The 12,759-nt window shown below is 43.9% G+C and overlaps 1 protein-coding gene across 1 annotated transcript in view; it reads right to left on the reverse strand.

The window, feature by feature from the left end:
• The window catches only part of LOC144768737 (integrin alpha-M-like), a 364,452-nt gene that overhangs the window by 164,348 nt on the left and 187,345 nt on the right, over positions 1-12,759 (reverse strand). The window contains exons 14-15 of the mRNA XM_078652620.1: positions 7,843-8,046; positions 3,377-3,507 (exon numbers count right to left, since the gene is read on the reverse strand). Of these exons, the coding sequence (XP_078508746.1) occupies positions 3,377-3,507; positions 7,843-8,046 (335 nt within the window). The remainder of the gene's footprint in view (positions 1-3,376; positions 3,508-7,842; positions 8,047-12,759) is intronic.

Raw genomic sequence — 12,759 nt, forward strand, 5'->3', positions numbered from 1 at the left:
TACACGTCTAGGTAGTGAAAAAAATCATAAATTAGTTTTTCACTACTGCAAGGCCTATCTCTCCCATAGGATACAATTGGAATTGCTTTATTACATCTTTTAAGTGTAATTCCCAGTTGTGAAAAGATAGACTTTTCAAGTTCGGTGTCACTGGATTAAAAATGTGAAATTTGAAATCACAAGTTATAGAGAAGTTGGAATTTAAAATACAGTTTAGCAAAATGGCACTTTTAGAAAGGTGGAATTTACCTAACTCAGTCATTTGGTTCCTGATGCCTGTCTTTGTTCAGTCTGGGTTAGGTGACAGCTGGTATTTGAGTATTCCCTAGGGCCAACGACACACAAAGGTAGCCTAGGTGTGTCTGGTGGGCATCCTGGGAGATGGTGGGGAGGAGCTGGGCACAGCATCACACTTAGAGCTGAATAGGAGGTGTCCTGTCCACATACATAGGGCTGCATAACCCCCCCTGTAGTGAGTCCGGAGCCAGGTCATGATGGTATGGCCTCTGTACACTTCAAAGTTTCCTTTGAAGCCTCCATCACTTCAAAGGCACAACTGGGTATAAGTACTGGACCTCCGACACCATGATTTTGGTTCACTGCTGGGCCTAGGAAGTTTCTGCCAGGAGGAAGAATTACTGTGCTGCTGAAAATACTGCCACTCTGCTGAACTGTTGCTTTGCTGGACTCTTACCTTGATGAGCTGCTCTGCTGTTCCTGGTGATTTCCTTCCATGGTGAGAAGGAGAGGACTGGCACCAAATGAAGCCAAAGTGACCCCTTCCTGTTCTAAGACTCAGGGACATCAAAGACTTCAACTCATCCTGCTACAGCACCTGGACTTTGCTTGCCGCAAGTTTTGCCCTGCCAAGTGGTGCCAACCCAGTCCTATGCCCTTGGAAGTAGGTATAAAGTGCTTCTTCACTAAAACCCATACATCCTCATCAGAACCGGTGCATCTTTGCCTTTGTGTTAACCAGAATCATTGTATCCTCATGGTTGCGTGGAGCAGACCCAGCGCATCGCCTTCAGAATCAGCCCATCCCCTACTGAGGGAGCAGTAGCTGCACATCACAAATGGAACCAGTGCCTCGCACTCGGAAACGCTGCAGTTGCACTGAGAAAATTGACACATCTCGTACACAGGGCGGCTCGAAAGTAATGCATCACTGCGGCTGCACCTAGCATCCTCATTGTCAACAACGCAGCCTGGATCAAGTTACTTCGGTTTTAACAGTCCCAAGGTGGTCCCTGTAGCCGGCCCACACTCCCTAATGGTGGGCCTGCACTTTTGTATTTGCTCCTGTACAGTGCAACTAGATGGCCTATTTAAGCGCTTTTTGCTTCTAAGTGCTACTTTACATTTATTCTTTAAAAATTCATATATCAGCTCCTACTTGTTTGATTTTTGTTGTTTTAGACTTGTTTTATTTATAGAATTGTTCTCTATTTTTGTAACCTGGTGGGGAGTCTTTTTGTGGTCTTTTCACTGTGTTACTGTTTGAAGTGTTGCACAAATACTTTACACATTGCCTCTTAAGTTAAGAATGACTGCTCTCTTCCAAGCTACCATAGGGTAAGCACAGGATCACATAGGGTGTGTAGTGACTTACCCCTGACTAGGACTTTGGTTCCTGCTTGGACAGGGTGCATACCTCTGACCGCACTCCTTTTAGGGGAGCAGCCGGACAATCTGGAGGGTATGACTAGCCCTGAATGGGTGCTTGTAAGGACCATGACTAAGCAGACGATCCAGTTGTATTGGAAACAGACAGGACCACCTCTTGCCTCACAATGGTCTCACAGTCTATGGAAGGTGCATGCATTGGAGCGCAAAACGCACATCCTGGCCAATACAGATGAGAAATTTCCCTACTTATGGCAACTGCTCAATGATTATATGACGTGACTCGATCATAGGAACTTCACTCCGCAAAAAGTCAGAACACTGCAACTCTTCTACACCACGCCAGCATAGGACTTTACATCACAGGCTCTCCTCCCCACCCCACAGTGGTGAGATTTCGAGGTCCCACACACCCTTCCTGCTTTGCCCCTTTGTGGCTCCTACCTCTCGCATGCCTTTTTCATCTCAAAATGCTTTCTCGGGTGGAGGAAAGTTTATTTGCGTTTGTTATTGTTTATGTTCACATTATTCTACTAACGGACTACAGAGAGAGACAGGCATAGTCCTAAGGTGGCGCTCACATTGGCGATGCATGCAGATTCTGTTATAAAGCTTTATTGAAAAATTCTAATAGAAAGATTTGTGAAAAAAAAGGAAAGAAAAAGGCTTGCAACGAACAATCATTAGTTGCCGAAAAACTGTAGAAACTTTATTTTTACAAAAATAGGCAGGTACATTGGTTACTCGATATACGGCACTACGTTTAATAATTGTAATGCTCTACAGTCTTAACCTTGAGATAAACCTCTTTGCTGCATGAGTTTATAGTAACACCACACCCCTCTGTTTACACATTATGCCACCCCTAGAATAGCCACTTTCAGAAAAAAGTAGCTGTGCTTCAATTTTTGAAATACGCCATTTTCTTTTTTGTACTGTATGTTTTCAAAGTTACTGTAATTATTTTTAGTATTATCAGTCTTGGTGAGTGGGAATATTTCTCCCTTTTTCTTCTCACCCTTTTCCACTACTTTTGTGCTGAAGTCACATTATTTTTATTTGCCTGATCAATTTTTGGTCTCTGTGGAGAGAGCACTACCAGTGGGAAGTAACAGGAAGTATGTTTCTTTTGTCTTTTCGATGCTTGTTCTCTCTTCCTGAATACAGTGCCGGATAAGTTACCATCAATTGCCAAAATGGTTTTCAATTATTTGCAATTGTTTATCTGTATTGTAATATAACCAAAAGGGTCAAATAGCAATGTTGGTGGTAGTACTTTTAGCATAACATGAAACACAATGATATCTTTTCAGACTCAGATGACCACACTCTACAGAGCAAATAGTACAACTAAAAATTGGAATGAGTCATCAAGACTCAATAGATGATTCAGTATTATAGGTGTAATGAACAACATGACTTTGACTTCAAAACTGATTTGCAATTGTAGTGGCACTTCTAGGTAAACAAATGCACTTCAGGCGTGAGTACACTGCACCTTTCAGGGACAAAGACAATATGTGTGATTCTCTGGCAATAAAAAGCCATGTAGCAAACATGCATAATCTTCCTGAGGTTCAATCATGAGGCCTCAAAATCAAGTTCCTTGAAGCATCTTTTTCAGCCTCTTGACATTTTCAACCCAAAAATCAATTTTGTGGTTTCTTCAGGTTAGTCAGTTTTGGGGATGTATTTGTAGAAATGAGGTTAGAGGAAAGATAAAAACAGAAGTGAGAGAGGGTGATCTTACCTTAGCAAATTCACTTTCCCCGCGGAGCCCACTGCAATATCAACAAGTCCGTCTCTAGTAAGGTCCATCATCCCACTTATTGATTGACCAAAGAACTTCAGTCCAGGAGAAACACTCGATCCATCAATTCTCTGCCAGGGTCAAAACAGGAATCAATTTCACAAGAGAACAGATAACTATATCAGAGATACTGGAAGATTTTCTGTACTGCAGTACTGGAGATAAGCCACTGGTCCTGAATAGACTTTCCCCTCAAACATTTAAAAAAATCATCTATACCATTAAGCATAGGACTTGACAAATAAAGCAATTTAAGTATAACAGTAATAACAATATTTTAAAAATAAATTCCCTTTAATTGTGAGATGTGATTACTTACCAATTTTTTAAAATATATTTGTATTTTATTTTATTTTAAAAAACACAGCAATTAATACATTCAATTCCCTTGTGCTCACTCTTTACATCCAATCTATTTAATGTGCACATTTGAGAGGAAAGCAATAGTGTCAATTGTGTTGGGCAACATTGCATTTGGGCCTCAGCCCGGGCTCATACACCCCGCAAATATACATTGCAGTTCCCCCCTCCCCAGATCTTTGTTCCTGACGGAGTCCAATGTCCACATCCTAATTACATGCCCTCCAAGGGCCACATATCCTCTGGCTTTGTATACCTCCCCTCCGCCAGGGCACGGCAACTAATTCCCATCTTCTACATTTCAAGGGTAGAAGGCTCGCTAGTAATCCACAGTTTGGCAATGTCTAATCGTAGCAATATTTAATACCAACTGGATGTCTAGTGTCTAGAGGTGGGGCGGGTCATCATATCATGGTGAAAATATTGACCTGCAATAGTATTAACATCTCAAAAGAAACTACACTACACATCATCAAGGTAAGTAGATGTGGATATATGAATAGTATCTGGAGTCCCCAAAATATACTTATGTCAACTGTGAATTTGACATTTTTGAAGGATGGTATTTCGACCCTGATATTGTGAAATACATATTTCGAAAAGACTTACATTTACTATGACTGCAATAATATTTCAATTGTTTCATTGTGATGTGTTTGTTGTCTAAGTATATTTTGGTGTTTCTACGTTAACATTATTTATTTATTTATTTTTGCCATTTGTAGAGCACGCTGTAACCCTACGGGCATCCTGACGCTAAGAGAACATCTGGACAGGAACGCTAGACAGGTAGCTAGCATGCTACCTGCAGGTGGTGCTATGAGATTATAGCCTCATTCGGTTTATGGTAAGTTTCTACGACGGGCTACTGTGTTAAATACCATCTTCTTCATGCTATAATGGCATTTTCTTCCAGGGCATCCATATCACTTGAGTCAAACACTTAGCCAGTATCTAATGCTTTGTCCCCAGTACCCTGGAAGGGTATCTAATTCCAAGTCCCCATTATGGGACATGTTTCTCTACCAGTCAGAACGCTGCTGTCACATAACAGTCACTCAATCAGTAACTGCTTTTACACTGGCCTACCAACAATCATTATCCATATAGATTTACTAGCTATTTGGTGCGCACCATCCCTACCCAGCATGCATGTCTTCGACATGGGTATATTTAAAGGCACAATTACATGTGTATATTCTACACTTTTCCAAAACACCCCTTTGAAACAAAAGGTCATAATTTAAAAGACTTCACAAGTAGAAGAGAAAATAAAAATAACGACTTTGAAAAACGTCCTTGCTCTAAAGAAACAGCTTGACTTGTGTGTGGCCTGAGGGTATGCCTCATGACTGTTCCCCCACCCCAGGGGCATGAGTCAGGTGACTGGCACACACACATGATGGGGGAGCAACATATTCAGACTGTGGCATCTCAGTATCCTCAAAAGTTGATTCAGGGTCCCAGATGTCTGGACTCTGGCAACCTCTTCTGGAGCCGAGCTGGTGATGGAGAATAAAGTCAAAAGACTTACATATCAAGGGGAAAGTTGTGAAATAAGTGTTTTGCAATCACCCTATTCACTATGTGTACTAGCAGGAACTATATTGAAAACTGAAAAGTTTCTGTTTGCGATGTTGACAAGAATGCATTTTCAGAGAACGATTTAAAAGGGAGTAATATAAGAATATTGATAATAAAAATATTATCTTGCAGAGTATGCCACAGCCTGGTAGCATGCAAAGGACCAAGCCAGACAAGGAGCTCAGTAATGCACCCCTTTATTCTTCAGAATTCTGGTACCACACCATCTTGACAGGTTGAGCAGTTTTACACTGACAGTGTATCTCCAAGGTTAAAACAGACAGAGATCACTCTTATCTTACTACTTGTGCGCTCATTTCTTCACATTCAAATTACTTTAGCCAATTGTCTTATTCTTTTCTGGGGTCCAGGATACATGAGTTGGGCTGGTGGATTAAAAAGGGTAACCACAGAGCATAGTTGAAGTGAACAACTTGAGCTTCATTTAGAAATAGGCGGAACTGAAGCACTACTGTAAATTGACAGTGCTCTATCCAGCCAAACTCCACTGTCCTATTTTTAGATACGTAAACACTAGGATTATATTGGTGGAGGCTCAGCCAACTTCACCAGCAGAAACCATTCACCTAGAAGTCCATTCACCATTGGGCCACCAGATCATAGTGACAGTAATCTATGTTAGGGTGTCATCACTCTATTTCCCTGCCCGGAACTGCCATGCGAGGCATGGCAATCCAGGCAAGAACATTGCTTAGTTGAACTCGGGTATTGTAGTCTTTCAAGACAAAAACTGCTACTTTGGGCGTTTAATCTAGAAAACACAGAAGTATACAATGTGGGCACAACAAAAATTACTCCATATTGGCCCACTCTTCGGCCTTCAGATCAACTGCCACGGGGGTGGTTGTTAAGAAAGCTTTAGAGATCCCCATCAAGAAGGCATGGGCCTCGAAATAGGTTAAATGATCCAGGGCCAGGAACGGAGGCCAGAGCCTCCACTTGTCCGTCAGGATGGCAGATGCTGTTACCCACCTTGATGTGAATTGACACCCTTAACCTGGTATGGAACTGCTATTGTTACAAATGTCTTGATCCACACAATAAAGACTGCATGTTGGTGGTAGCTAAAATGCTAGTGAAGACCAGATGGTCTCACCGCATGCACTGAACAGCAGATTATGAATGCCTGTGATTTCTTAAGAACATGCTGAAGTGAGTTTACTACACCTGAGGTTCATAATGCAGGATTTCTTTAATCTGGAAACTTGCTTTCAATTCTTAGCACATAAACTTTAGTTTGCTAATACATACTGTTAACTATGATGTGGATTCATTTCTGAATTTCAACAACTTTGTAACTTATATAGGGTACTGACGAAATAATTACACATTTTAAGAACTTAGGGCCAGATGTAGGTAATTCTATTTTACCACTTCTTAAATACCGAATTTTACCGATTCGATATTTAAGAAGTGGTAAAATAGAGGGGGAGGGGATGTAGGTAACACAGACTCGGTAAATACCGAATCGTTAAGATTCGGTATTTACCGATTCTGTAAATACTGATTCGGTAATGCCCATTGATTCCTATGGGCATTGAAGCCCATAGGAATCAATGGGCATTACCGAATCGGTATTTACAGATTCGGTAAATACCGATTCCAGCAAGGGTGCAGGGGGTGTCACTTAGACACCCTCTAGCACCCCGAACACGGGCATGTGTGCCATGTGGCACACAGACATGCCCTAAGGGCATGTCTGTCTGTCACATGGCTAGGTGTGCATGCACACATGTGCATGCACACCTGGATTCGGTATTTTACCACCCAATTGGATTGGGTGGTAAAATACCGAATCTGTAAGGCCTTTGGGACTCAGAAGAGTCCCACCTACATCTGGGATTTACCGAATAGGTAAAAATACTGATTCGGTATTTTACAGAATCGATTTTACCGAATCGGTAAATTTACCAAATCTGTAAAATGATGCCCCTACATCCCAAAAACCCATTTACAGGTCGGTAACGGCCGAAATCGGCCGATACCGGTTGGTAAATGGCCTCCTACATCTGGCCCTGAGATCCAACCAGTCACCTTTATTTACTTTACATTGTGTTAATGTATCTTACTAAGCCGTGTTTATGAGCGAGCTCTTGTATGCTTTCACTGGGAATGGTGTGAACATATTCTGCTCTGTAAAGAAGACCAGTGACAGTAGATTGACAGTGTTTTTCATTTTTGTAGTGTAAGGTATAGCAGGGAAATACTTGATATCAATAAACAAGTACTTGATTCCACAATGTCTGGCAAATTGAACCTGAGGCTAAAATAATCATCAACTGGTATCAAAAATAGGATTTTACAGTTATTTCCTCTTCTGAAATAGTGTATATATCCTGGCATTTCTAGGAATTGCTGTTTTCCTAATATGCTTAATGCCTACTGAACAATTCCAGTGAATTCCCAGGTTAGTTATAGTACTATATGGGAGCAGTTCTCACCTGACTGTATGCTTGCCTGATGCTGTTCCGCATTCCATGGAAAATGTACACAGATCCTTGGTTGTTGTTCTCCGTCGGGGCCCCAATGGCAATGTCTGTGAGTCCATCTCCATTGATGTCTGTGATATCAGCTATGGAAGCACCAAACTGGCTGAATAATTGACCTGTCTCACCCATGAGTGTCTGACTGCAACTCATCTGGCCCTGGAGAAAAAGAGCAAGTAATTGTTTTAAAATGTTGATGAATCACCAATTGTTGGTCAATTAATTGACTGTCGTCAGCATTCCTTACATGTTTAAGGCAACTAACAAACCTGGAAATAGGATATGGAGCTGTGACAAGTGTTGCCTTTTGTCCTTTTCCCTGCGTCCATTTTTTTGTAACTTACAAACAGGTTCTTCTAACGTATGGGCCTCAACAGATTTTTTTGACCAGGGCCATGCAAAAACATGCTGCTCTCTGGTTTCTATGTGACTGAGTGAAGTAAGAAAAACATTTCTCTGATCTTGAACAGAAACTATACGAAAACAGGAACCAGATGTTTTCATAGGCATGAGAACCTGTTTGAATTCTGTCAACAAGTGTGCATTACTGTTCAAAATGATGAGTGGGTTGTCCAGGATCCAAATCTATTCAAACGTAGATTCCTCTACCGAGTCCACCTTAAATAGAAACAACTTGAAATGCTGACTTTTATGTCAAGTGGGCTTCTAACCACTGAAAACTAGTTTGCTGTCTTCAAATAATTACACACAAAATACCAACCTCGCTATAGTTTCATGGCTTAACTTGTCTATAAACAGAAGCACACCTTCTCAATCTAGTAATGGGATCCCTTTATGCAGCGTTCAGAAAAGTCAGATTTCACCATAATGCTGACTCTGGCGCTACCACTGGGAATCCCATAATGCATGGGAATTGATATACTTACAAAGTCCTCTTATATAAAAAAAAATCATAAACCCGGGATATTCATTTTGAAAGAAGACAATATAAACAATAAGTGCTCCGATTTATATTTTTCTTCTTTTAAACAAATGCCACATAGTGTCATTCCGCATAACTTTACATTGTTTTATGTTACACCCTCCTAGCATTACAGGTTATAAAGCACTAGGCACTTTGAAGCCATTTTTTACCCGGTTGGTTGGTGTAAATTGGAAGATTTTCACCTATCAGCGCTAGCAGCAAATCCCCAATTATGAGTCAAGTGTGGTTTGTGATAATGACTTTTTTATTATGTTTGATTAGTGGAATATAAAAATACATTTTTTACCTTAATCAAACCACCTTGTATTTAAAAAAATATATATATTATGTACCAATGATGTTTTTCTATGTGATACCATGGTTTTATTGTGAAACTTGTTTTATGCAATTTTGTAATGATTTTAACTGATCACGCAATAAACTATTACTTACTATATTATGTTACACACCGCATTTTATACAGCTATAAAAATGGGAGGAGATAAGCAAGTACTAAGAGGAAGAAGGAAGGGGAAGCAGATGGCCATCATGGAAGAGAGGGAAGTAATATATACAGGCCTTACTTACAATATGGCAGACTGCATACTCCATCACAGATGAGGCGGACATCCCACCCGCCTCATTACAAGTGCATTGCAGCCTATGGCACTTGTAATAAGTAAACAGGATGTTTGTCACCTTCTAATGGAGTATGCCATCTGCCAAACTGTAAATAAGGTCCATAATCTCCAGGCTGAAAACAGGATTTTTGTGTTACATGTGATAGACAAATGTGAATGCTTTAGAATTTTCCTGATTTACTTGTGGTCTGAGATTTGTTAGAGACAAAGGTCCATGAAATTCCACAACACAGTGCGGTTTAATGTGAAAAGTAGTATTTTTCTGATTGTTCCACATGAACTAATAAAGGTTTGTTAGAAGGTGGTTCTGACACTATGGGCTGCCCACATTTTTCACTTTTTGAGCACCGAATTGTGAAGCTTTTACTGTGGGGGAGCCTCATAAGTGGGTACTCACCCACAGTGAACTCATAATGAAAGAGTGCATGGGGATTTTACTGGTGTCACCTTGGCTTGAGCAGGCCACTACACAGCAGCTGGAGTGAGGGACACTGGGCTGGTTACATGCAGACACATGTGTACATGTGTGTGCACACGTGTAGGGGCTGCGCAGGGGAGAATCCTGGTGTGCCGAGTCCAGGAGCAGCAACAAAGTGAATGGTGTGCAGGACTTATGCAGAATCGGGTGGTGACATGGCATAGGCTTTATACACTGGGAAGAAACATGCCAGGGAAAGTCAGTGTGTTTTACTGTTTTTCACTTTATTATTCCCCTATGGAGATGTGGAGCCCATGGGCTAGATCAACTTTCCTAAAGCCTACAGATTCCAGACACGCACTAAAGTCCTCTGTAACGGGTGTGAGAAGAAGTATTCTGCAGAGTCCAAAGTCATATTTGTACTGCTTTTGGGTCATCCAGAAATGTCACATTTCTCTGAGTCAGCCATAACAAGGGCCTGGCTGAGGGCTGACCTCAGCAGGCTGGATTGATAACCTTTCTTCCACAAGCTAAGGCCTCCTCTCCATTAAGAGAAGATGGGTGGGGCTACAGGCTCATCCATCAGCAGCTATCACTTGGTGCCAGGCACCAAGGCTGCACCAGGGAGGGAATGTAGCGTGGGGGGCAGGGGCTTTCAGAGACCATGTGGCAGGAGACCCTGGACGATGCCATTTTGAACAAACCCAGAGGCTGGGCAGGATTGAGGGAGCAGAGGCAGTGAAGTGATGTGTCGCTGTTTGATAGGACAAACAGAGACTTCCTGCCAGCCCCCTCCCAAACTTCCTAAAAGAACTTGCACAGGAAGAGAAGCTCTCTCTGAGGTGTGGTCTGCTAAGGCAGAAGGTGCTGGAGCCTGGGGCAATGGGCAGTTGGAAGGAAGAACCCCCTGACTGACCCCAGGATCCTGAACAGTGCCAGGAGAAGAGTCCAGGACCAGTGTGCAGAAGCAGGGGCCTCTGGGCAGGGAAAAGAGATGCCCAGGAGGAGAGCAGGCCAAAGGCTGGTGCAGGGAGCCAGTGAAGACAGCTCCCTGCTGAATCCCCCTCCCAGAGGTCCAAAGGGCAAAGGAGAGTGCTCCCAGTGGCTGGGGAGCACCACCAGGAGCAGGAAGAGGCCAAAATCAGGAAGATCGGACCCCTGGGGGCTGAGATATGTCCCCAGAAGGTGAGCGACCTTTGACCTGTGGCCAACCAACAACGAGGCGCGTGGGGCTCTGCCACCAGTTCAGAGAATGCCCTCGGGGTGGGTCAGGTCCCAGGGGCTACCCCCACATAAAGAAAAGTCAGGGAGCGCCGTTGCGCCCCTGTCAAAAAAATGCCCTCCTCGGGGTGCCAGGAGCCCACCCTGGCCCCAGCCGAAACCGGAAGCAGGGGACAGCAGTCGCGCCCCCCTGGGAAAGGGAGAAGAGGCCTGGGATCCCATCCCTGGGCCCCGAGGAAGACGAGGAGCTGGGGGCGAGGAGCGCCGTCACGCCCCCCTGCAGAGAGGTCTCGAGGGGCCCGGGACCTCATCCCTGAGATGCCCCTGGAGAGCTGGAGAGCTGGCGAAGGTCTGCGCGTCTGCCCGCTGGAGCGGGCAGACCAGAAGAGGAGTGCCGTCTCCCATGGCAGCACGCGAGGTGCTGGCCAAGGGGGAAGAATGCGGGGACAGCGAGAGTGGGCTCCCTGAGCTGCCCTCCACCGTGCGGTCAGAACAAGGAAATGCAGCCAGGGGTTCGGGTGGGACAGGGCCCCTGAAAATGGGCATAGGCGGCTGGGGGTGGGCTCCCCGAGCCGTTTCACTCACCTGGGGGTCCGAATGGGACCGGACCCTCCAACGAGGGATGCCATGGCCGGAGGCCCACATCGCGGCTCTGCCCGACGCAGCGGGAGAGCCGCTGTTATAATATTCACGGAAAGGAGCCTGAAGCCCCTCATAATACCTAGCAAGGCATGGGGAAATCCTCAGTTTTTGGTGCCTGGTAACCCCCAGAGGAGGGGGTCACCCTCATTTGTGAAAGAGGTGCAGGGGGAGCTACAGGAGCAACGCAGCCTCCCTGAGCACGAAGACGAAAAGTCCCACCCTACGTGTCCTGGGGACTTCCAAGAAATAACCCCTCAAGGGTTCAGCCAGCATTTTAACACCTTCTGGGCTGGAGCTTTTGTTCTACAGATGAGAGTGTAAGGAGAAATGCATCAAGGAGTGAAGGGCTGAGTTGGGGATGTCTGGAAAAAGGCATCGCCTTGAGGTGAAGAGGTGAAATTACAACCGTAGTGCATTTACTGATGTTATTTCTTTTAGATGGACTGAAGGTCACATGTGTAATGTGAAGTACCTGTGTAAGGTGATAAACGAAGTGGGGTTATATTGTCAGACATTCCTGCTAGGGTATCTGGCTGTATATGCATAATCCTGTGATTTCATCTGTTAGGCCTTCAGGGGTTGTAATTTCAATGCATTCTAATGATCCCCATTTGTGATGAGTACTGTCATTGTAAAGTGATGCTTAAACATGTATTCTTGCTGCTGCGCTTAGGTGAAGAACCCAGACTGCTAGCCCTTAAGATGTAGAGGTGTATACTTCATGGTCCGTAGGAAATGCTCAGTCCGGGTTGTGTGTCACCAAGGCATGGTTACCTGTTTTAAATGCTTGTTGAGATAATGGGGTGGGTTGCCACTGGGATGGTGCCAGTGCGCAGGGCGCCCTAACTTCAGGTTATGTTTAACTACTTGCATTGGGGGCAAGCTGATGTACATATATGGGAGTGATGGTACTAGACCCCACCCCCCCTGCCAGAGGGGTAGAGATGTTATGCAATGTCACAAAGTAATTCCAACAGCTTATGTATATTTGTAAATTGGTGCATAGTATTGAGTAGTGTGTGTTT

Source organism: Lissotriton helveticus, chromosome 7 (assembly GCF_964261635.1).
Source record: "Lissotriton helveticus chromosome 7, aLisHel1.1, whole genome shotgun sequence".
NCBI lineage: Eukaryota > Metazoa > Chordata > Amphibia > Caudata > Salamandridae > Lissotriton > Lissotriton helveticus.